Here is a 25,792-nt window from a genome sequence, read left to right on the forward strand (position 1 = left end):
TATCCTGCTTAAATGTGTGATAGTTACTTTGAAAGTAGTTGTTATACTCCAGAAATTTCAATTTTGTGGCTGCCACAAATTATGTTCAATTGGTTGAGATTATATTCATTGAAAAACTAAAGCAAAGTGTGCTGCAGGATGTCCCGAAGGAACAAAGTTTTTGCTCTTCAATTAACCTTTTCCATATTTTTATGATAGAACCAATTAGGAAATGACATTTATAATCCAGGAACAAAAATTGTGTTACGTAGCGTTATGCCAAGCTTACCCGAAGTGGGATTTCATTTCACATGTGCTTATTGTTAGCTTTGAATACAAAGTTTGAACTGTTCGCTTTTGTGTGGTGTAAGAAATGTTCCCTATTCTTTCCCTGTTATTTCTGCCTCTGGTAACAGATTTTCTGTGAAAGAATTAATGTCCAGAAATGTTTAAATCTTGACATTTTAGTCAAGTGGTGTAGGATTATGGCATTTCAGCAAAAAAAGGGGGGGGACACAAAAGAGGTGGACTGACAATGGCAGCTAGAAATCTCTAGTCCAGTTTATTTGTTCCCTGTTAACCATTCTAGCCCATATAACTGATAGTTGGACTATATGAGAGAGGAGCTTTCCTTTCACATTTACTGCATTTAGTCTTGAACTTGTGAACGTGCGTTTGACTTCCCCCATTCAGAACTGTTTTCCATTGCACAGGTGTCTATAGTCCAGAGAAAACCACCTGTCAGGAAATGATGAAGATATTAGCATTTGCCAACTCTTTGGTGGAACTTCTTGCTGTGGGTCTGGAGACCTTTAACCGAGCTCGGTACAGGCAGTTCGTGAAACGGATCGGACGCCTTATCAGGCAAGGAGAACCACTATGTTGCTACGTGTGGGCAGGCTTTCTGTATTGATTCAATCCAACATCTATGTGGATATCTTCTTTTCTTACTCCTTTGCCCTTGGACTCATTCAGATGGGACTTGATAGTCATGTTAAAATATTTGAGAGGATGTCACATTGAGGAGGGGACTCTGGAGAATAGGACACAGAGCAAGGGTTTCAAGTTGCAGGAAAAGAGATTCCACCTAAACGTTAGAAATAACTTCCTGACACTAAGAGCTGTTTGGGAGTGGAGTATGCTGCCTGGGAGTCTAGTGGAGTCTCCTTTTCTGGAGGGCTCTAAACAGAGGCTGGATGTGTTGTCGAAGGCTTTCATGGCTTGGACCACAGGGTTGTTGTGTGTTTTCCGGGCTGTATGGCCATGTTCCAGAAGTATTCTCTCCTGATGTTTCGCCCACATCTATGGCAGGCATCCTCAGAAGCTGTGAGGTATAAACCTCACAACCTCTGAGGATGCCTACCATCACAACCTCCGACGATGCCTGCCATAGATGTGAGCAAAACATCAGGAGATAATACTTCTGGAACATGGCCATACAGCGTGGAAAACACACAACAACCCAGAGGTTGGATGCCCATCTGCTAAGGCAGTGTGTCAAGAGTCAGACGCCAGTTAACATACAAAACAAAGTTTATTCCGAAGATAAGCCAAAAAATAACATAAACACAGGAAATATCCTTGAAACACTTCACTTTTCAATAAAAAACTAAATAACGCTTCAATTCAGCTTTGGAAAACAAATAGAGTTAATTGCTGGAAAATAAACCAACTAGAAAAGCAATAACGCTGCTTCCACTGTGCAGATAAGCCGAGAGCCTCGAAGGGATGATGAATAGCCGTCGTCAGAAGAATCCAAGGTCAGGTCAGGAGGCAGCAGAAATTCCGAAAGACAAACCAATAGTCAGAAGCCGGGAGTAGCCGTCAGTCAGAGGGCGTAGACAGAAGCCAGGTCAAATTCAATCCAAAGTCCGAAGAGGGTGCAATCATCCAAAACAGGTCCACGATAAGACACAGCGAGAGCCAAGCTAGATGATATCAGCAGATTCAAATCATAGTCCAAGTCCAGTCTTCATGGAAACACAGAGATCCCAATGGCGCCTCAGCAACACCTTGCCACACGCAAAGTGCAGTGGCCAAACATTCCCATTTTATTCCCCTTCCTCCTGGGTGACCAAACACTCACACCCAAACACCAGGTGTCCCAAATCTACTCAGAGTCTGAACTCCACACAGCTAGAGCTCGTGGATCTGGAGTACCTAGCAATTCGTCGGAGTCCCAATCATCCTGCCCACACTTAGCCCCATGAACACTTAAAGAACCATCCTCCCTTCTCCAAGCATCCCAATTGGGATCAGCTCCTGCAGAAACCCCAGGTTCAGAAGTATCCATAGGCCCCAAATCCCCAGACATCTCCGGTGGCTGTGCCCATTCAGTGTCCGCTTCCCCAGCCACCACCTGTTCCTCAGCATCCATCTCCCCATCTGAATCTTCCTCAGAAGATCCCCCCATATAGCTCTCTAAGTCGCTTCCTGCGCAACTCCTCCAGTGAACCCTCATCACGAGGGTTTTTTCTTCCTCTTCGAATTCCATCACCATCAACCATAATCCCCGAAGGCGCAGTCACAACACAGTGGTTCTCAACCTAGGGTCCCCAGATGTTTTTGGCCTTTAACTTCCAGAAATCTTAACAGCTTGTAAACTGGCTGGGATTTCTGGGAGTTGTAGGCCAAAATCACCTGGGGGAACCCCATGTTGAGAACCACTGTGCTAAGGGTTCTTCGGTTGTGTGTTCCTGCATGGCAGGGGTTTGGTCTGGATGGTCCTTGGGGTCCAGTCCAACTTTATGATTCTAAATTTTCGCTCAGATAAAAAGAGTTGTTTTATTCATGAGTTTTCCATCTTTGTGAGAGTCTAGACTCCTAACCCTAGTGAATATGGAGGCCTGTAATGGGACCTTGCAGGCAGGCAATTGCAGTGCTGTTTCAGCGTGAGGATAGGACTAGATTGGGCTAATATGGCTCCACTGAAGACTGGTTTGGATTCTACTTCATTACTTTGTTTTTCTTCTCTCTTCCTTACCTTCCCCTGGTCCCGTAGGATGACGCTTTGCTACGTGAGCGATCACTGGGCCCAGTACGTCAGCCACGCCAAAGGCTATGGCTACCCAATGCACCCCTTCTCAGTGGAGAAACTCCAAGTGGAATTTGACGAGCTCTTCCTGAGGGCGGTGCTCCATGTCCTGAAAGCCAAAAGGTAGGAAGGGATGGACCATGGGTGGGTGGGTAGGCATTAAAAGCAGCAGGGAAAATCTGGGCTGGATCTGACAGATGGAAAAAGATGTCTGGGAGGTTATCTGGGACTTGATAGATGTTTGATCACAAGCACCCAAGGTGTGGGTGTAAATGGATTTTATTGAGTCTTTTCAACATATAATCAACTGCCAAAAAGGGGAGAATTTTTGACTTTCAGTATTACAGTTGCTGTTTGCTAAGTCTAGGTAGCAGAAAAAGCAAACAAATGCCCTGACCTCTTGTACTCCAAGAGAACAGGGATCTATGGGATAACTACAATTCAAACAGGAATTTAATGACAAGTTGGTTGCAGGGAGCTTGGTGGATTTTTTTTAATGGAATGTGCTGTCCCAAATAATGTGCTGGATCTTGTGAATTGCTGCAATGGTATATGTATACGTTTTAATGGTATATGTGTTAATCATACGTGTGTGTGTGTGTGCATATACCAATGTGTACCTAGATCCAGCATATTGTGGCTATTTCTTTTGGTGTTTGGATCTCAACAGGCTGGGAGTGTGGCTCTTTATGTCGGAGATGCCATATGGAACTCTGTCCACTAACATGCTGTGGAAGCTCTTCTTCATCATGCATGGTGCAGAGAGTGAGAACTTAGAGAAGCTGTGTGCCACTCTGCAGCTGGAAGACTGCAAACGCCAACTCAAAGGTACTGTCCTGTTATTAGTTGAAGGGAGAGGAAGGAAGCTTAACTGGCTTACCTTTCTATTCTCAGAATCCGTTTCGTGCAAGTCTCTGAGCTGGTGATGAAACAGGAAAGTATAGTAGACCTTTGGTATCTGCTGTGGTTTGGTTCAAGGTCCAAATCTGTTTGGTCCAAATCTGTGGATGATCAAAAGTAATTATATACAATAATGTAGTAAAATGATGGCCTTTATATAACATAGCAAAATCAAGGTTTGCTTTTGAAAATTGGTTTTCAATATTTTTAGCCATAGGTGGTGGAAGCTGTAGGTGCAGAAGCTCTGGATTTGGAGGGCCAACTGTACCCAAAGGATCTACCCCCAGTGGCTGCATTTATTCTATAGGAAACATGATTCTTGACCTAGTTTGTATTAATTGGTGGGTTGGCTTAGGGTTATGTATAGGATATTACCTAGTTTTAGATCAGTGGTTCCGAGATGTTTTTGGCCTACAAAAAACATCTCTTTTTTAGATAGATCTGTATATACCCTAGAAGTCTAGAAGTATTCTTCCTTTACTCTTGTCAAAAAAGGGACTGTTTCCTTCTCTTGCGTATAGTGATGAAAGACTTTAATCCATTCTGGGAGAACCTAAAAGAAGCACTCACCCCTTCTACTCTTTCTGCTTTGGCACCACTTCTGGCTTTTTTGAATGTCTGGGTGGCAAACCGGCGGCAGCAGAGATTCTTTTAGGCTTCCCTTCAAAGGAATTCTGAATGAGTAGAGGAGCTCAATGTTTCTTTTAGGTCCTCCTTTTAGGTCCGCTATTCAGAGAAGAGGGTGGTTTCTTCTTTATAAAAGTTATTTTTTATCAAATAAGGTACAAGCCTCATCTCTGAATGGAGTGGCAAGAGGCCTTTGTGAATGCCTGAATGGGAAAATGGCAACAGTGGCAACCGGGGATGGCTGGCCCTTAGTTGGCACTGCCGTTTCTCCCTTTTTGCGGAATGATCCTCATCTTCTCTGTGGGCCATATAAAATCCATAATTTTGCCCTGCTTTTGACTTATATACGAGGTTGATTTGCACACCAGTATTTACAGTAGTTAGTTACATCATTGTGATCCTGTGAAAAATGAAGGTAAAAACAATTGTGTACTTCCACCCCTAATTCTTTGTCATCACAAAGACTTCTGCTCATCACCAGCATGGCTGGATTTGGCCAGCTTCTTTTGCAGAGAGTCGTACTTGCTGAGATATTCACTCAAACCAGCCTCTCTGTCAGGAAGTAGAGTAAGATGTTCATCATGGACTTTCAGTATTTTGATCCAGGAAAAAAATAACACACACACATCCCTTCTTTGCCCCCGATAGACCCAGCCCACTTGGAGAGTTTTGAGAAGTATCTCCAGAGCATGAATGGCTCCGAGGAAATCTGCCTACTGACAACCTTTGCCCAAATGGCTCAGACAAAACGGGATGATGCTGATGAGGACTTTGTCAAAGTCATTGTGCTGGAGATCTACGAGGTGAGCAAGGCAATGCTCAATAGGTGAGCGGGCTTTGTGGAAGAATGTCCAAGAATGGCAACTTCTTTATTTACTTTATTCATACCCTGCCTTTCTCACCCTGCAGGGGACTCAAAGCAGCTTTTGCTATGAATATGTAGGTTGAGCATCCCTTATCTGGAATTCCAAAACCCAAAATACCCCAAAGTTATCCTCATGGGTGCCTGAGACAGTGACACCTTTGCTTTCTCATATTTTGTGCACAATAAAATATCTTCAGGTTATGTGTACAAGGTATATATGAAACAAGTGAATTTCATATTTACATTTGGATCCCATTTCCAAGACATCACATTATTTACACATTGTTGTTATGTTGGAAAAAATATCCAGAACGTGTCTGGTCTTAAACATTTTGGATGAAGGATATTCGACCTGTATCTAATACATTTTTGCAAAATGCTGTGTGCTGGATTTGGCTCTCCTTGGGGTGAGCAATCCAAACATTTACTTTATTCACTTGGATTTTCAAATATATTAATTTGTAGGTGCTAAGTATCTTTAGTAAAGGATATATGTATATGTATATGTGAATTCTTGCATGTTTCCACCCAGGTATCTTATGTGAGCCTTTCCACAAGAGAAACCTTTTCAAAGGTTGGCCGGGAACTCCTGGGCGCCATCACTGCTGTCCATACAGGCATGATTTCTGTCCTACTGGAGCGAGTCAGAGACACCATAGAAAAGGTCGGCATGGTAAGAACTGTGTCAGATTGCAGAAGCCTAAAGTTGGATAATGTCCTTTGACCATGGTTGGGTTCATTCGAGTCCTAAGCAAAATTCTGTGTCAAGAAAAGTACAGTTGGCCCTCCACATTTGTGAATTTGATTATTCACAGATTTGATTGAAATGTTCTGTAGTCATTTCTAGGTATTTCAGCTTGAGTCTATGGTCACATTGGAGAACCTCAAGAATCTCTAGGACTCTCTAGGTCCTTCAGTGTGATTCTGTAGTTAGGTTCTGGTGAATGTTGACCACTGAATCATACTGTAAGACTTAGAGATGCCTAGAAGGGTTTTCCATCAAGTTAAAAAAAATAGTTTGTTTTGGTTCACAACTTTTCTACTTTCATGGGGAACCTGGACCCCTAACCGCAGCAAATGTATTGTATCCTAACAGAATGGCACCTCTCTCCTCTCATTAAGAAGGTACTCAAATGGTAAACTAGTCTTTCTTCCACCAGTGTAAGTGATCTGTTTATTCCAGCATTTCTGATAGTCCCCCAACATCTGCTTAAAAACCTCAATTTAAATCAGGGATGGGAATCATATGGTCCTCCAGATGTTTGCCTTAGTCTGTAAAGCTACTGCCGAGAAAGGCAGGAACATCTGATGGTTCATTCCCTTCATATACACTTCCAAATCTACCTGGATAAACAATGTGGATTCGAATTTTGCACTAGCCCAGGAAATACAACTTAGAAAGCCATAGTGCTATAGACCTATTCCTGCTTAGACTTTTCCAGAAATGAGATTCCAAAAAACTCCTTTTTTGTAAGGTTTTATGTAATTTTATGGGTTCTTTGAGAAAATCACAGGATGCTTGGAAGATTTCTAGAGGAAAAGCAGTTTTCAGGGTGGTTTTTTTGCATTGTCTTTACATTGTCAGTGTTTAAAACTCTACTTCTTCCCCTTTGTTTTTCTCTCTATAGGTTACTCTTTATTTATTTAAGGAGCTGCCAATGCATCTTTGGAAGCCCTCTGCACCAGAAATTGCCCTGATCCGCAACTGGCTGCTGAATCACAACCTGACCGAAGTTGAGAACAAATTAGCTTGCATTATTCTGGAGGGGCTCAACTGGGGACCAAATGAGTATGTAAGTATTCAAAACAAGGCTGTAGCTTTTAATCATTAAAACAAGCAATTTATTTTTAAAAAATAAGTTTTTTCAACTTTTTTTCAAAAAAAAAAAAAAAAAAGAAAAGAAAAAAAGCCCTGAAACAGCATAGTTGGGGACCAGGCAAGTGATGAAATTTCTCCCCATAGCCTCTTGGGAAAACCTTCAAAAAGTCTTTCTGGCCAGTAGACATTCTTGAAAATATGCCAATTATTCTTGAACAGGGCAGCCTTCATCTTGATCCCATGGTCCATGCTGAAATTGCACTAATGGTCTTAGAAGCTTACCAGAAGTACCTCTCTCAGAAACCATATAGTGGACTCATCTCTGAAAGCATCAAGCAGGTAATCTGTCACCCTTTGAATATTTCCTGATTATTTAAAATGTGGCTATTGTAAATTAGCATAGGAAAATTTCTTTTAAATCCCCTTACCTTTTTTATCAGCAAGTTAAAATATCAACAAATGTGACCGGTTTTTTTGAACCGAGGGTTTGTTTATTTGTTGTGTTTATCACAAGACCATGTTGTAATGAAATCAGTTTCAGTAGTAACTGAACGGCTTAGGTGAAAGCAATAATGCCGGGGTGCAGAGCACCTCTAGTTCTTTCCTTTTTGCAAAGATCAGAAATATTCTGCATCAAATGTTTCAATATAAAAGCAAAGCCCTTTGAAGATGGATATTTGTGTTCTCTATGTCTTTGTAATTATGGCTTCTCTGCGTTTTTCTAATTCTGCTAGGTCTGTTTCCTTTTTGAGTTTAAAAGATGATCACAAAACCAGATAGTGCAATTTCGCACCTAGTCTGCTTTTAAAATTAAGTTTTTCCTATGTAGTGCTGCCTGCTGCCTTTTGAAACTTAGGAACATCCCATAATGCCTTTATAAGTGACTCAGGATCCCTCTTATATGGGAGGCCTCTAGGGCCATAGGCCCTAGATTACATCATAGAGTTAGAAGGGGCTATACGGGGCCATAAAGTCCTACCTTGTGCTTAGATATCTGTCCAGTGTCTTTTTGAAAACATTGGGTGCTTTATGCATTCTCCTGCTGCTGTCATTCTTTGAACTGGAGATACCAGGATTTATAAAACTGGAGATGCCAGGGACCATCAATTTTTCCACTTGGGGGGCAATATGTGTTTGTATTTGTGTCATGAATGTGTTGTAGTGGGCACCCGTGGAGGCCACCAACACTATGGATTTAATTGCACTCCTCTGATAAATAAATCAACACTAAGCAAGTTGCATTGCTGTAGACAAGCAGAGAGTGGTCTCTTTTGTAGGTTTCCTACTTGGCCAGCATTGTCCGTTACGGAGAAACGCCTGAAACCTCTTTCAACCAGTGGGCTTGGGGTCTGGTTCTGAGGCTGAAGCTGCACATGAATGACTACGGCATCCGGCAAGGCTGGCCTTCAGCCCCGCACTCCCACGCTGTGCTTGAACTGACCGAATCACCCACATTTCACCCACTGCTGAAGGCTGTCAGGTCTGGCCTTCCCATTGGCTGCTACCTTGCGCTGGCCATGACCACAGTGGGCCACAGGTCAGTCATATGGTCTCTGTGCCACCTCTCTATTCTGCCTCTCTAGGTTTCTTGAAGCATCACATCTCTTTCTATGTGACCTTATCCACCCTAGCAAAAAAATGCCCGTCCCCACTTTTATTCCAGTGCTGATGGAATACACAGCACATGGTCGTTTTAACAGTGAAAGCAAAAACACTGCTTTTCATTACAGCGTTTGAATTAATTTATTCCAGGATGTACATGAGCAGGGTCTGAAACTGTTTTAGCCTTTTAGAACAATTTGACACTGTATTTGAGTAATGCGATTTTAGTCTATTTCAAATTGCTTACTTTGCGTGTGTCTCTGATCCTGTGCTATAGCATAGGATCAATCTGTCATCCATCCATCCACCAGTTTATTTTATCTATCAAAGTTAGAGCAGTGAACCAATTTAAAATGGCCTTTAGCGAGTAATATAGACGTGGTTCCTGAGAATTCACTTCCCTGTATAGTTTATGGGGCAGGTCCCTGAAAAAGAGGGATTTTTTTTGGGTGGGGGGATATACCTGATTGCTATCATAAAGTTTGAAGGAAAACTGTCTCACATGAATGCTAGAATTATGGTCTCAAGTGCGGTTGGTGGGGACAAGAGAGAGGGCCTTCTCTGTGATCGCTCCTCACTTCTGGAACTCGCTCTCTAAAGAATTAAAAATGGCCTCCTCCCTCATCTCCTTAAGTACATCTGTTGTACCCTTGCCTAGCTGCTAACATATTTTAATTTGCTATTCACCATCTCCCTTCCAACTATTTTAACTGAATTTTAGAGACTTTTAAAGCATTTACTATGTTTATAATTATGTGGATTATGCAATGTATTGTCTTTTTTACTTACGCTTCATAATTTATTGAGTTGCTTTTGATTTGTTTATGTATTATTATTGGCATTGAATGTTTTCCATTGTTTATATTGTTGTAAGCCACCCTGAGCCCCTTTGGGGAGTTAGGGTGGGCTATAAATAAAATTTAATTCATTCATTCATTCATTAAGATTTTTTTTTAAAGACCCAGCCAGGCCGTGTTTCAATCAATCTTTGCTCAGTATTTTGAATAAAGTAAGTTTGAATTCTGCCTAGAAACCAAAATGATTAAATTGAGTCTGTTGTACTTTGGATATATCAAGAAATGACATAGGGTTTTATTTTTTTTTGGCAGAAGTTGATTCTGCTTGAGGTAGGTAAAGAGGAAGACCTTGTTAAAGATGATCACCCATCATGGTGTTATTTTGGCATGATTTCTTCTTCCGAGAAGATTTGCCATTCCCATTCTCAGAGCCTGAGACTGCCTGGGTTCCTATGGTTGAGCAGAGCTTGAAGTTAAAGTGCATTGAGACAAATCATTGTAGTGTGTGTGTGTGTGTGTGTGTGTATTCTAAAAGACCTCTTTTTTGTCCTTTCATAGCATTGAGAAGTTCTGTGCAGAAGGAATCCCTCTCCTGAGCATTCTTGTGCAGTCGCGGCATCTGAGGACAGTTGTTCATGTGCTAGATAAAGTCCTACCTTTGTTCTACCCATGCCAGTATTACCTACTGAAAAATGAAGAGTGAGTTCTGGACTTAAGCCAGGCATTTAGCATGATGTGGAAGGCCTATCACTTTTTGTCACTGTTGCTCAAAAGATTTTAGAATGACATGTTTGGTACTGAATTCATGTAGTAACTCAGTGATAGCTATCTGTTGACTTGTTAAAAGATGGTCAGATAAATGGTTTTCTGTAATATTTGAAATTTTAAAGGGTTCTAATATTATATTTTATGGTTTAACTATGGATATGGTTTAATTTGGTAAAGAAAAGAGGGGGCGGGGGGTGGGGAAATGAGTTATATTGGATCCAAGATTCTTATTAGAATCTTGGATCTAATAAGCCCGGGCTGTGGCGCATGCGGGAGAGCAAGCCAGCTGCAACGAGCTGCAATGAATCACTCTGACCAGGAGGTCATGAGTTCGAGGCCCGCTCGGAGCCTATGTTTGTCTTGTCTTTGTTCTATGTTAAAAGGCATTGAATGTTTGCCTATATGTGTAATGTGATCCGCCCTGAGTCCCCTTCGGGGTGAGAAGGGCGGAATATAAATGCTGTAAATAAATAAATAAATAAATAATAAATACAACAACAATTGCATCATAGGATTGACTATATAGTTATAGGAACTTTCTTTTTTTTAGTTATTGCATGCTCTTGATAATATTGTGTAACTAAAAAAAAATTAAAAATTCTGTTCCTGGTTTGAAAGTGTTATTTCTTCTTTAGTTGTCCTATCTTTACTTTGAAAGTAGTTGTTATACACTTTGTGTTTGTGGCTACCACAAAGTAGGTTGAATTGGTTGAAACTCTATGGCCCCTTCTGCACTGCCATACAATCCAGATTATCAAAGTAGATAATCCACATTATCTGCTTTGAACTGGATTATGTGAGTCTACACTGCGATATAGTCCAGTTCAAAGCAGATAATTTGGATTTTATATGTCAGTGTAGAAGGGGCCTATGAGATAATTATTGAAAAACTATAGCAAAATGTAGGATGACACGCAAGTTTTGCAAGTTAATAAAGTTTTTCCATGTTTTTATGCTAGAACCAATTAGGAAATTACATTTATAACCCAGGAACAAAAATCATGTTATATAATCTAATAGTACTATTTGATAATAATAGTGCAGTTGAGAACAAATTAAGTGGTATAACCATTACCTGGGAAGTTGGAAATACAATATCTTTATTTGCATTTGTTTACTTTCATGTGGGTCTTGTGTTCCTAACTATAGCGAATGTGGAGAGTTGGGTGTAAAGGCAGAAAGATAGCAAGGAACAAAGATGTGTAGGGCTTTGAATGCTAAAACAAAAAGCTTGTGCTGACTCCTAGAAGGAATATGGACTCTTCAGTACCAGGCATGCACAAACTTTGGCCCTTCCTCCAGGTGTTTTGAACTTCAACTCCACAATTTCTAACAGCCTACCGGCTGTTAGGAATTGTGAAAGTTGAAGTCCAAAACACCTGGAGGGAGAGCCAAAGTTTGCCCATGCCTGTTCTATACTGTTGCCTGGTCAAGCTGCCAAGAGCTCTTTGTGCTAATCCTGCTTTCTGTGTCCACGTGAGCATGTGCTGAAATAACTGCAACTTCCCTGTGGTTTTTCCTAGGTTTCTATCATGCCTCCACCAGTTTCTTCAGCTGGACAGTGGTGTCCCTCAAGGGATGACGCAACAAGTGACGCAGAAAGTGGCTCAGCACATAACTGGGGCAAATTACGGCGAAAATATCAAGTTGCTCAACTGCATGATACAGGTCAGGAGCTGAAGTCATACTTTATTTAATTCTGGATCCTTTTGAGAGGGGGGGAAGGTGGTGCCTGAAATGGCCACCACCTTCAAATTTTCCATCTCCTGCAGATTAGTCCATGTAGAATAGAATATAATGTGTTGCAAGAGGAGAATAGGGGATTGGTGCCTAATGTCAAAATGACTGCTTCGGAGCTCCACCATGCTCCATTGCAACATATTCTATTGTCAAACAGCTCTTACCATCAGGCAGTTCTTTCTAATGTTTAGATGGAATCTTTTTTCCTGCAATTAGAATCCATTTCTCCATGTTCTAGTCTCCAGAGCAGCAGAAATAAAGCTTGCTCCCTCCTCAATGTGGTTTCTTTTTAAATATTGAAGCACAACAATCATGTTCTTTCTTAACCTTCTCTTCCTCAAGCTAAACATACCCAGCTCACTCATCCATTCCTCATAGAGCTTGATTTCCAAATGTTTGATCATTTTAGTCTCCCTTCTCTGGATACGTTCCAGCTTGTCAATATTTCTCTTGAATAGTGTTGCCCAGAACTGGACACAATGTTATTCCAGGTGAGGTCTGACCAAAGCGGAATAGAGTTGAACATATAACTTCCCTCGATCTTTACCCTATACTTTTATTAATGCATCCTAGAATCATATTGGACTTTTAAGCAAGGGCCACACACATATATGACTATATCATAAATCTGTGTGATCCTTGGACTTTTTACAGCGGGGGCAAATGCTTTGCGCATTTTCAGGCTGTTAGTCCTCATGCCCATCTCAGGCACAATTTAGTTGTGACATCCTAAGGGTTCTTTCCCCTGTGAGTTTATTCCCAGTGGTCCTAGCAAACCATTGGACCATTCCGCTGTTTTCTCTTGACAGAGTCACGTTTTCATCAGCAGCCAGCCTAGTGCTGTTGGGCCAGCTGCCGTCTTAGAGTTCTGGGCCCAAGCGCTCACCAGCCAGCCCTTGTGGCACAAGGAAAGAGCCAATCTCTGCCTGATGGACCACTTGTGCCAAGCAGCATTCCAGTTCAACCAGGAGGACTGTGTCCAGAAGGTGCTCTACCAGCAACACAAGGTATGTGTGATCCATCCTTCTTCAGTTAAAGGCAATAGATCAAATGATACAAGAGACGTTCCCAGATGATGTGTTGAGGAGCTTTTAACATTTCCCAGCTTACAACAGCTTCCATATTGTATATGTTTCTGTGTGGGCTTTGCTCCTGATAATTAGCTTGGATCCCATATTAAATATGGCATGTACTTTAATGGAGGAGCCCCCCGTAGCGTACTTAGCAGGGTATACCACTGAGTTGCTGAACTTGCTGACCGAAAGGTTGGTGGTTCGAATCCAGGGAGCGGGGTGAGCTCCTGTTAGCCCCAGCTTCTGCCAACCTAGCAGTTCGAAAACATGTAAATGTGAGTAGATCAATAGGTACCACTCGTCGGGAAGGTAATGGCGCTCCATTCAGTCATACCGGCCACATGACCTTGGAGGTGTCTATGGACAACGTTGGCTCTTCAGCTTAGAAATGGAGATAAGCACCAACCCCCAGAATCGGACACGACTTGACTTTACCTTTTACTATAATGGAATGCCATCTCCAGATCTGAAACCTAAAATCCACCTTAAAAGCTGCTCAGCCACCCTAAGCCATGGGTTTCTATGGCCCATGGGGATCCCTGCTTCTGGTCCTGGCACTTCATTCAGCAATGGAAATAGGCAATCATATTATCCCAGTGATGCACCTCTTGTCACAAAACTCCATCACTCAAGATGGCTGGCTTTTAAGGTGGGTTTCAAAGGGTATTTACAGTTGTGGCAGTGGTGCTCAGATGGTCAATGTGAATAGGAAACAGTTATAGGATCATGAGCCTAATGTACAACATAGTAAATATGTTGTTAACTTTTGTATTGTATGTTTTATATGTTGTAAGCCGCCTTGGGTCCACTGTGGAGAAAGGTGGAGTAAAATACCATAAATAAATAAGTAATAACTAATGGGATGCCAGCCATTATAATTTTCTAGTTTATGTCATTTTCTCTATTACAGAAAAGGTGCTTGTGCATTTTGACTCTGTGTCTCATTTCTTTATCTGCATATTTTGTCTGTGAATTAAATAGCCCAATTTCTAGGAACTGCTCTTCTCTTTATCTTTCCTACCATACATAATCTGTCAAATTCTATTATGTCAAATGTTGGTCAAATCACTTTCCTCTCTTCTGATTACACTATGTAACATTATTTTTTTCCTGGGTTATTATTGTCATTTCCTAATTGGATCTATCATAAAAGCATGGAAAAAGTTTATGAAATTGCAAAAACTTTGTTTTTGTGGACGTCCCACAGTACATTTTGCTATAGTTTTTCAATGAATCTCATCCAATTCAGCATAGTTTGTGACAGACACAAACACAAAGTTTCTGCAGTATAACATCTACTTTCAAAGTAAGTATCACAGATTTAAATAGGAAATCACACTTTCAAACCAGGAACAGATTTTTTTTCCAAATTTTGCTACGTAGTGTTATGGAATAATACAAAATATTAGAAAGCACATAATCTCAGTGAAAGAATAAAAGCAGACTAGACCCCACATGGTATTCCATGGCTAAAAGCTTTTATTCTTTAAGAAAACCCAATATGTTTTGGCCTCATCACCTTTCTTTTAATATTCGGTGATCCTTTGTTATAGAGAGGGCATATGGAGGCTGGGCATAAAAATAAAGTATTATTATTATTATTATTATTATTATTATTATTATTATTATTATTAAGTTCCAAAAATATGTCTTGAAGAGGCCAATTTGTAATCAGGCCATAATGCATTCAGCTTTTTAAAAAAAAAGAAAAAAAAGAACTAAGATTTTTGACCATTGCTTAGTATGTGGATTCTGGTCTCCTTTTATTCCTTCACTCTGATTATGGACCAAAATTTATTTGTAGAATATTATGGGGGTGTGATATTTGTTTCCAACATAAGGCCACAGTTCTGCACACAGTTAGAGCTCTCTAAATCCCATTGTATTTCATTCAGCAAAGACTGGCGATGAATTATTCTCTGTCAGCGCTGTATATTCCGACAAGCATTCTCTGTTTTTTCCAAACCTTCCAGAATGCTTTGGGCTACCACTGTGACAAGGGGATGCTGTCCTCCTTAGTCAGCTGGATTGTGGCCGGCAACATCACGCCTTCTTTCATCGAGGGAAATGGCAACCCTACACAGGTAAGGGAAATGCCGGCTGTCGCAGCAATTGTGGGGTTCTTCGTACAGGAATAAGCCAACCCCCTTCTTCAGTGGAAGCAGTCCCTCTCCAGTAAAGGAGTAGACAATCACCACGTGTATCTTTGTAGAACAGCTTTACATACAGCATTTACATAAATCTTAGCAGAGTCTCTTCCAGCTCTTCTTTGTACGCTTTGGACTACCACTGAGTTCATACCTTCACCATATAATGTAGCTTTTAATCTCTGATCTTTGTTGATCCTTCAGTTGCTCTGTAACTGGAATGCCAGAAGTTTAGCACCCCTGGGTAGCAACTTGCCAACTCCTCTCTCTCTCTCTCCAACTCACTGTCTCCTACGCACTCTGTTCTCTCGTTGTTTAATCTCCTTTTCTCATCACTCTTAACTACAGATAAGTTAGTGCTTCTTTTATTATTCCTTATTATTATTATTACACACTGGCTTGCGAATTACCCAATCATCCCCAAGTGGTAGAGTCCTTAGTGCTATCTTATGGAATGGTCCTGGCTCTTACTATCATTTCTTGTCACTTTAGAATCTAATAGCAACCTAATAGTATATAACTCATCCTTCTTCTTTCACTATGGAATAACTTCTTGCGTTTGGTGATTCAAAATGATTGGAGGCCTAGAACAGTATTAGGCAACTTTGTGGACCTGCAGGAAGTGGACCCACTTGCAGCCCAGGAGCAAGCCATCAGAACAAATGCAATTAAGGCCAAGATTGAAAAATCAGCTGATGACCCAAAATGCAGACTGTGCAAGGAAACCGACGAAACCATTGATCATATCCTCAACTGCTGTAAGAAAATTGCACAGTCAGACTACAAACAGAGGCACAACTATGTGGCCCAAATGATTCATTGGAACTTATGCCTCAAGTACCACCTCCCAGCAGCAAAGAACTGGTGGGATCACAAACCTGCAAAAGTTTTGGAAAATGAGCACGCAAAGATACTGTGGGACTTCCTAATCCAGACTGACAAAGTTCTGGAACATAACACACCAGACATCACAGTTGTGGAAAAGAAAAAGGTTTGGATCATTGATGTTGCCATCCCAGGTGACAGTTGCATTGACGAAAAACAACAGGAAAAACTCAGCCGCTATCAGGACCTCAAGATTGAACTTCAAAGACTCTGGCAGAAACCAGTGCAGGTGGTCCCGGTGGTGATGGGCACATTGGGTGCCGTGCCAAAAGATCTCAGCCGGTATTTGGAAACAATAGACATTGATAAAATCACGATCTGCCAGCTCCAAAAGGCCACCCTGCTGGGATCTGCGCGCGTCATCCGAAAATACATCACACAGTCCTAGACACTTGGGAAGTGTTCGACTTGTGATTTTGTGATATGAAATCCAGCATATCTATCTTGTTTGCTGTGTCATAATAATAATAATAATAAATAATACAGGACGGTCCCATCCCTGGTTGCCATTTAATGAATGATGAGGGACAAGCTGCTCCTGGAGTTGCTGTGGGTGGGATTTTGTGTTACTGTCTAGTTTTTAAATGTAATCTAAATGGTATTAATAGGAGCCCTCGGTGGTGCAGTGTGTTAAAGCGCTGTACTGCTGAACTTCCAGACCAAAAGGTCGCAGGTTTGAATCCGGGGAGCGGAGTGAGCACCCGCTGTTAGCTCCAGCTTCTGCCAACCTAGCAGTTCTGGCCCAATTCTATCGTTGATGGGGTTCAAGGGGCTTTTTAAGTGAACTATAAATCCTAGCAACTGTCAAGGTCTATTTTCTCCAAAACTCCACCAGTGTTCACATTTGGGCATATTGAGTATTCGTGCCAAGTGTGGTCCAGATCCATCATTGTTTGGAGTCCACAGTGCTCTCTGGATGTAGGTGAACTACAACTCCAACACTCAAGGTCAATGCCCACCAAACCCTTCCAGTATTTTCTGTTGGTCAAGGGGGTTCTGTGTGCCAAGTTTGGTTCAGTTCCATTATTGGTGGAGTTCCGAATAAATGCTCTTTGATTGTAGGTTAACTGTAAATTCCAGCAACTTCAACTCCCAAATGACAAAATCAATCCTTCCCCCAACTCTGCCAGTATTCAAATCTGTTCTAGTGAATGAAAATACATCCTGCATATCAGATATGTACATTAGGATTCATAACAGTAGCAAAAATACAGTTATGAAGTAGCAACGAAAATAATTTCATGGTTGGGGGTCACCACAACATGAGGAACTGTATTAAAGGGTCACGGCATTAGGAAGGTTGAGAACCACTGCCCTATGGGGAGAAACATGGGATAAAAATAAAATAAATAATAATAATAAACAAATAAGCTCAACTATCTCCATTTTCTTCTTCTTAAAATGGTGACAAACATGTCCTCACATCATTTTGTATTGCCATTATGAGATGGACTGCAGAAGCTAATGGAGGTTATTAGGCAGTAATTGTATTGTTAGGTGAGAGTGATTTTGCATGTTTTCAAATTTTTTATATTTCCATGCAATTTTGGAGCATGAATAACTCAAAAATAGAATCGATTTTTAAAAGAAACTGTGAGGTCATGAGACTTGGGGGAGGCAAAAGTTGTGAGGCTTCAGGGGCCATGAATGCAGCACTGGAGACTTATACTTCCCCAATCCCTGCTTTAGAACTATCACCTGAAGGAAACTGACTTTGTCTTTGTTCATTATTTGAAGGTTTGGTTTGCCTGGACCATTCTGAATATGGAGTCCATATTTGAAGAAGACTCTCAACTCCGTAGGGTGGTGGAAAGAGAGCTGGTCAGCAACCCCTTCACTCCTGAGCAGGCTCTGAAGGTAAAAGAGAAACATCTTCTCATGGAAGACATCTTCTCTGAAAAAACCTTCCCCCCAAAGAAGCTTGACTTGCTTGCTCAGGTTTCAAATAAATGTTTCTTCTGCTTCCAGAAAGCTCAGTCCCAGCTGAAGTTGCCCATCGTGCCGTCGCTTCAGCGGCTTCTGATCTACCGTTGGGCTCATCAGGCCCTCGTGACACCGGCTGACCATCCCCTCCTTCCACTCATCTGGCAGAAGTTCTTCCTCCTTTACCTCCATCGCCCAGGGCCACAGTATGGGTGAGTTAGCACTTTGAAGGCTTCCCTATGGGATCTGAAGAATGCTCCGGGATGGAAGAGGCTCCAGGTTCACATTATTGTGTGCCTGCAAGTTGTTTCCAACTTGTGACAATCGTAGAGTTTTCTTGGCAAGATTTATTGCCTTTCTCTGAAGCTGATTTCTTGTCTTTTCTGAGATAATGTGACTTGCCCAAGGTCACCCAGTGGGATTCCAAGGCTTGAATGATGCTATTCTATGATTCTCTAAATAGGAATTCTTTTTTATTTTTTAAATGGGCAACCTCACTGCTTTATTTGCCATCCATCCAATTCCACGTAGTAAAGACTTCAATCCTTGCTAACCAGAGACAAATTTAGATAATTTACTTGTGCTTTTGACAAGTCAGTTCCCCAGATAATTTTGGTTCCAGCTTGTGGTATTTTAAACTATGTTGATCGGGCTTGTCCCCATGTAAGCCGCCCGAATCCCTTCGGGGAGATGAAGGCGGGATAAAAAATAAAGTAGTAGTAGTAGTAGTAATAGTAGTTGTTGTTGTTATTATTATTATTAGATAATTCTTTTTCTGAATGGGAATTCTAACGCTTTTCTCTAGAGCGGCAGTTCAAGGCCCAAAGCACGACACCACACTGATATCTTCTTTGTAAAGAGGTCAGGTGTCATGCACAAAGCCTTTCTGTGCCTTTCTTTGGTGCATTTTTAGTAGGCATGGAGGAACAGTTTTAATCCACACTGCGGACCACAGTGGCGAAAGTGGGTGAAATTTATGGTGCATTTACAGTGTAGAATTAGTGCAGTTTCATACCACTTTTACTGTCATAGTTGTAGTTTGGTGAAGACTTATAAAATTATTTGTAAAATTAGTCCATGATTCCATAGTACTGAGCCATGACAGTTCAAGTGGGGTATTTTGAGCGAATGCATGCAGCAGTGATGTGATCTGCAAGTAAACTATAGCTTCTACTATACACACACACACACACACACACTATATAGGTAAAGGAAAAGGTTTCCCCTTGGTGTTAAGTCTAGTCATGTCCGATTCTAGAGTGTGGTGCACATCTCCATTTCTAAGCCAAAAAGCCAGCGATGTCCATAGACGCCTCCAAAGTCATGTGGCCAGCATGACTGTATGGAGCGCTGTTACCTTCCCACTATAGTGGTGCCTATTGATCTACTCACATTTGCATGTTATTGAACTGCTAGGTGGCAGAAGCTGGGGCTAACAGTGGGAGCACACCCCGCTCCCCAGATTTGGACTACCGACCTCTCGCTCAGCAAGTTCAGCAGCTCAGTGGTTTAACCCACTGGATCACCGGGGGCTCCACACACACTCACACACATATATTTGGAGTTCCCAGCATTCTCAAGCACTTGATGACCGTATTGATCTTCTGTGAGCTGTAGTCTGAGCCACCTTGGACCCAGAGGAAAATTGGGATATGAATGAAATAAAACAATAAAAAATATCCAAGCTCTGAAATACACCATTTGAACCTCACTAAGTTCGTGATGCCTCTTTTTGATTTAGTTAACATATCAAAATGCCTTTTTTTTCTTTGAAAGCTGAAAGATGCTCTGTGTGTGCTTGCATTCATTGGCTGTAAATGACAATGGCTCTTTCTTTTAAGATTACCTGTAGATGGCTGCATTGGGAAAAGGTTTTTCCAAAGTCCTGCTCACTTGAGCCTGTTAGGAGACCTGAAACAGCGCCTGATTGAAGCTGCAGATTTCCATCACTCGGCCAGCAAAGCGCTCAGGGTGGACAGCCCAGGGAGCAGCAGCGAAAACTTAGTGGACAGGGCATCCACCCAGGCTAACCACTTGACCTCCCCCGAATTGCACAAGGAGCTTGTCAGGTAATAAGGAAAGCTTGAGCAGAAAGTGGAGACTCTTTCTCTGAGGGTCTCCACAATTGTGGGGGGCAAGCTATCGTGCAGTCTATCCATTTATGGTTTAAGTGGAGTAGGCTGACTATTTTGGCCCTATTTTTTGGAAGAGGGGGATAACCTGTGATGAATGGATCAGGGGTTATTCCCCTATTCCTTGTGCCCTTGTTCCAAGCTGTATCCAGTTCTTGTTCAGAGTTGACAGCCAGTAGGCTGTCAGGAATGGTGTGAGTTGAAGTCCAAAACATCTGGAGGAGCACGGTTTGCCCATGCCTGGCTTAAAAGATCCATGAAATTGCTTCCCAGGCCCTCAAACACCAAAAGTAATAGAATTTGAGTCTCGTTTTGGGGCTTTATATGTTTATGTATGCAGTAAACAGCATGGCAATATGATGGAGTACATAAAAAACAAGTCAACCTTTGCTGCAAGTTTTGCCTTTCTTACTTTTGTACTTTTAGGCTTTTCAACATGTACGTCTTATGGCTGGAAGAAGAGAGCTTTCAGAAAGGAGACATGTACATTCCCTCTTTGCCAAAGCAATACGATGCTCATCGGCTTGCCAAGGTCATGCAGAACCAGCAGGTAAAAATGCACCAATTTGGACTTAAGACTGAGGATTGATGATCCGGCATGGCTGGATTTGTTTAAAAGAGGTGAAAACTAAAGTTGGTTTAACAGAAGTGCAAATGGAAGTGGGAGAACATGGTGGGTTATATGTGTAATGGCCTTAGTCACTCCAGAATTGCCTCTCCCTCATCACCATCCTTTCTTTTTTGAGCTGTTCTTCTCTTTACTTTCTCAAGTGCTTTTTATTTATTTATTTATTTACTTACTTACTTACAGTATTTATATTTTGCCCTTCTCACCCCGAAGGGGACTCAGGGTGGATCACATGACACATATAAGGCAAACATTCAATGCCATAACATAGAACAGAGACAGACACAGGCACTGGGCTGGCCTCGAACTCATGGCCTCTTGGTCAGAGTGATTTGTTGCAGCTGGCTGCTAACCAGCCTGCGCCACAGCCCTTTTTTCATTCCTGGGACTTGAAAAAACTGTTCTAGATATCCAAGAAGATTGCCCTTTGTGTTGGCTCTTTTGGCAGGAACATTGTTCATCTTGATTAAAGTAGATCAGTTGAACCAGTTGGATCTGCCTATATATTGTTTAACTATGCAACAATTCAGTCAGTGAGTTGGGACTAACCAACAAGACTCTGTAAGGTTGTAAGTGTTTAGCAGATTTAGCCAGGGGAAGAGAGGAGTGAGGAGGAATGGGCCCAAAAGAAGGACAACGAAGACCACAAAGGCTCTTGAAACCAAGACCTGTGAGAGTCAGTTGAGTAACAGGAGTATATTTATCCTGGAGAAGAGACTATTGAGGTGATATAATAGCAATTTTTTAAAACATCTGAAGGGATGTCATTTAGAAGATGGACTGAATATGTTTTCCAGAGTCTAGGTCATAAATCTACAGTAGTAGGAGATTGCAATAGATGATCTATGATGTGCTTTCTAAGTCTTCAGTTCTCCAATTTTCTTGATGGTATTTCAAATGGAAATCCTTTTTCAGTTTGGTTTTTTCCCCCTCTCCTGAGAATGTGGGGTGACTTGGATTTTGGAAAATCTCACTAGTTAGTTAAAGCAATAAGTGTATCGGTGTTGTGTTGGAAATCAACGACATCCTGCACAAGTTTATAGTACTCATCAAGGAGATAGGCAGAATTGAGGCTAGCTTGCAGATAATCCCTTTTCCTACTTTTACCCTCTGTCTATTCTCTCCTCATGTCTCATGGTTAGACTGATACTCTCAGGGCACACCTGCTTGTATCCTTTGTTACACCTTTGCTCAACTCTTTCTCCTCTTGTGTTCTAGGATTTGTGGATTGAGTTCGTCAACGTTGAACGTATTCAATACGAATTCCAGGAAGCACTAGACTTCTGGTTTCAAGTCCAAGTAGAGACCCATATCGCCTCAAGTGCTGCTTCAACACAAACAGACTTTACAAATCCTATGTTGGGTAAGTCACTTGGAATGCAATTATAGGAAACAAACATACCCCTTGTGATGTGCAGTTAGTTTAATTTGGGTGGGGAAGTGAAATTCCCTACTCTCCATGGGAATTTTAGAAACATTCAAGTTTTCAAAGTGCTAATCGATTCCATGGAACAAAGATATTCCCAATTGCTCAAGGTATATACAAAAGGGGAAAATACCAGAGCAAGGCATCCTACATTTCAGGAGTGAAAGGCCATGGTTTATCAGAGAATATAACACTATGTAACACAATTTTTGTTCCTGGGTTACAAATGTCATTTCCTAATTGCCTCTATCATAAAAACATGGAAAAAAGTTTACACTACAAAAGTTTCATTTTTGCAGGACATCCTGCAGCACATTTTGCTATAGTTTTTCAATGAATGTCTCTTAGAGTCTCAACCAATTCAACATAATTTGTGACTATCATAAAAACAAAGTTTCTGGAGTAGAACAACTACTTTCCAAGTAAGTCCCACACAATTAAACAGGAAATAACACTTTCAAACCAGGAACAGAATTATTTTTCAAATTTTGTTAATCAGAAGTGAACAAAACAAGAATGAAAACGACTTAAATTCATGTCATCCCAAACATACATTCAAGCAACCACGAATGTAATAGCAATTTAAGTGCTCAACCTTTCTACATTTTTACTATTGTGGAATTAAGTTGATACCGTATAGTCTCTATCACCAACCTGCACCCAACAAAATATTTCCTCTCTTAAGAATTTACTAGGTCTTCCAGGGGGTCTCTACAGTAACTTCTGGCAGAAGCATACCATAGAATCGGCTGCAGGTTGTTGAACTGTTTGTGTGTCTTCTCTTTCAGCCAAGGAGCGGATTATAAGCGGTTTAAAGGTATACGATGCCCCGCAGTCCTCTCTTCCCCTCCAGCCAATGAAGGCTCCTGTGCCGCTTATATCTTCTGCTAGTTTGGTCAGTCCCAGTGAAGCCAAGGCACTGACGCGTGCCACCCTCCGCATCCTACAGCAGCAAGCCAAGTGAGAAGCATTACTTCTCTTAAGTCCCTTTCTTAACTAGCTTATACAATAATCACGAGTTCTAATAGTCTTCAGAACCTTCTGGTATTCCATCAAATAAGCAAACACTAAGTCCCAGTCTTTACAAAAATCAGCAATGATTTATCTTTAATAGAAATTGTTAACTTGTCCTTCTTATGTTGGACAAGATGTGTCTTTTCATTTCTGAGCATATGACAATCTTAATGTCCATAATCATATATTGAATGACTCTTCCACACTTCTTCTCACTGTGTTCTTCCATTAACCCCAATGTCCTCCATCATTTTATGTACTATTTCTTTGCTTTCCCACAAGTCCACCAAATGTTGATCAAATGCTTACATTTCCAACATAACTTTGAAAACTTGGAGTTAAATATCACCTATATGCCATTTTATGAAAATGCTATTTAAGATCATAACTTAAGGTATGCTTTAAGCCCTTTGATGATATTTTCCCATTACTCAAACTGAATGTCATGACTATAATTTAAGACCTGTTTCACCATGCCCATTTTACAAATGAATGAACACCATTGGTAAGAGGTTGCATTGCAAATTCTGATTTAATACATTCTAGATTAAAGAGGAAAGGAAGAATGATATATGATATGTATAGAGCTATGTTTTAAAAGAAATAATAGTTCCTAAAAGGCATTTCTAAATGTACATTCAGACCTATATTGCTTGGGTTCTTAACCTCAGCTACAATCTCTTGTGTATTCTTTAATGCAACCCAGACTTTTTCTTCCACTGCTGTAGGCTTCTCTTTGGAGCCCAGAACTCCATGTATAATAAACCTTTCAAATAAGCTTAGTACATTCTTTTTCTCCCCCTCAGATCTGCAGCCCTGTGGGAGTCCCAACAGGTCGCTTTCAACAACGAAATATTGGATACTCTGCCAAAATTTTATACCAATCGAGAAGAGCAAGTTATTATCCCACTGGAGTGCCGTGGCAGTTCTGGCAAAAGTTGCCAGGGACCATCACTGGTCACCGTCCAGGTTGGAATAGAAATCCTATCCTTTTCCCTCCTGGTGTCTGTAGATCAAAGGGGGATAGAATAATACAAGGATTTTGCATTAACTACGATCTCTTTTTAAGTTTGAAGGAAAGTACAAAAATGAAGCTGTCGGCCAGCAGCTTCATGTTTTGGAGAAAGAAGTGAAGCAACTACAAGCGGAAGCCACAAAGCCCCCTTCCCTGAGTGTTGTGGAGGCCGCCGTTCACATGGAAAACTTTATAACGTAAGTTGCTTAGGTGTTGTGTCTCCTCTACACCAAGACCTTGTTACTTTTTACATTTGATAATAAAAACCTTGAGCACAAAGTTGTAGCAGTGTGGATCTTGACTTCGGTTTTATTTATTTCATGTCAAAAGCATTGCCTACATAAGTTTAAATTTGATAAAAAGGGATCAGAAGCAGCGAAATAGTTTTAGACCAAAAATGGGCAACAGTGACTGCATTGCCTGTAGCTTTAAACAGTTCTTCCTCTGTGTGTGAGGCAGAGCATTGTGGGCAAGCATACAGATGCTGAGTTCTTTGTTCTGCTCCACAGTCACACAAAGTGGAGGATTCTTCTAGGCAGTGCCATTTTGTCAGGTTGTCTTTTGATTTGCCCACTCCACTTCTGAGTCTGTTCAGGGACTTCCAAGTTGCCCATTTTTGGTTTGCTCCTGAAGGAAGACCCATTGGATTGCCTGATTTTGCTGCCCACAGGGATATTCTTGCTGTTGCTGGAGGAACATTTAGAGGAGTGGTAGATCTCATGAAACTTTTCATTTACTTGAGTCTAGTGGGAGAAGGCTGATAGCCCTACAGTGATTGGCTTTCACAGTGTTCAACCTTATTCCTCTCCTAATTGGCAACAACTTCCCATTGCACATCTGGGGGGGGGGGGGGGGGAGAATGCCAGCTACTTATAGAGTCTATCAACAGTTGTAGGTGTAAGACATCCTGTGATTATTCTACATGCACCTGTTTCCTAAGTGAATTCAGCACCTTGGATAGCTCTTCCAAAATTTGAATTTTAAAGAAGCTATCAAAATCAGAGTTGTAATCTCAACAGGTGCAACTAATTAGATAGCTCCTTTCAAGTTTAAGCTAAAATCCAGATTCAGAGCCCTGCTGATATGGAATCGACATCATCTAGAGAGATGGGATGTACTGCTTTTGAAGGAGATGGGGCTCAAATGGCTTAGAAAAGTGACCGTTTTTGGCTATGATGCTCAGAATTTCCCAACCAATTTCAGCAAGACTTGCACTTTTAAAAATGTGTGATTATATTGCTATAGAAGATAATTGTATTAGTGCTTTGGAAGTCTGGCTGCTAGCATAGAAGATCCTTGTGCAAGTGAAAATGGCTGAGGCTAAGAACAATAACAAGCCATATAACTCTCAAACTCAACTTTAGGGAATAAAAGACATGCATGTATTTTAACTAGCATTGTGGTTTTCTGCAGTTTTT

The 25,792-nt window shown here is 41.2% G+C and overlaps 1 protein-coding gene and 1 long non-coding RNA gene across 2 annotated transcripts in view; one reads left to right on the forward strand and one right to left on the reverse strand.

Moving 5' to 3' along the window:
* epg5 (ectopic P-granules 5 autophagy tethering factor) overlaps positions 1-25,792 on the forward strand; it is a 73,002-nt gene that overhangs the window by 22,621 nt on the left and 24,589 nt on the right. Inside the window, exons 9-28 of the mRNA XM_062972592.1 lie at positions 693-843; positions 2,981-3,136; positions 3,684-3,841; positions 5,189-5,343; positions 5,938-6,078; positions 7,034-7,198; positions 7,444-7,563; positions 8,502-8,761; positions 10,182-10,322; positions 11,915-12,059; positions 12,941-13,138; positions 15,178-15,288; positions 17,974-18,093; positions 18,205-18,371; positions 20,001-20,228; positions 20,718-20,841; positions 22,138-22,282; positions 23,134-23,305; positions 24,166-24,328; positions 24,429-24,571. Coding sequence (XP_062828662.1) covers positions 693-843; positions 2,981-3,136; positions 3,684-3,841; positions 5,189-5,343; positions 5,938-6,078; positions 7,034-7,198; positions 7,444-7,563; positions 8,502-8,761; positions 10,182-10,322; positions 11,915-12,059; positions 12,941-13,138; positions 15,178-15,288; positions 17,974-18,093; positions 18,205-18,371; positions 20,001-20,228; positions 20,718-20,841; positions 22,138-22,282; positions 23,134-23,305; positions 24,166-24,328; positions 24,429-24,571 — 3,163 coding nt within the window. The remainder of the gene's footprint in view (positions 1-692; positions 844-2,980; positions 3,137-3,683; positions 3,842-5,188; positions 5,344-5,937; positions 6,079-7,033; positions 7,199-7,443; positions 7,564-8,501; positions 8,762-10,181; positions 10,323-11,914; positions 12,060-12,940; positions 13,139-15,177; positions 15,289-17,973; positions 18,094-18,204; positions 18,372-20,000; positions 20,229-20,717; positions 20,842-22,137; positions 22,283-23,133; positions 23,306-24,165; positions 24,329-24,428; positions 24,572-25,792) is intronic.
* Positions 1,495-4,069, reverse strand: LOC134296798 (uncharacterized). Its single transcript, XR_010003661.1, has 2 exons — positions 3,894-4,069; positions 1,495-3,122 (listed from the first exon to the last, which is right to left on the reverse strand). It is a non-coding gene; the product is annotated as an uncharacterized LOC134296798 (long non-coding RNA).

Source organism: Anolis carolinensis, chromosome 2, assembly GCF_035594765.1.
Source record: "Anolis carolinensis isolate JA03-04 chromosome 2, rAnoCar3.1.pri, whole genome shotgun sequence".
Taxonomy (NCBI): domain Eukaryota; kingdom Metazoa; phylum Chordata; class Lepidosauria; order Squamata; family Dactyloidae; genus Anolis; species Anolis carolinensis.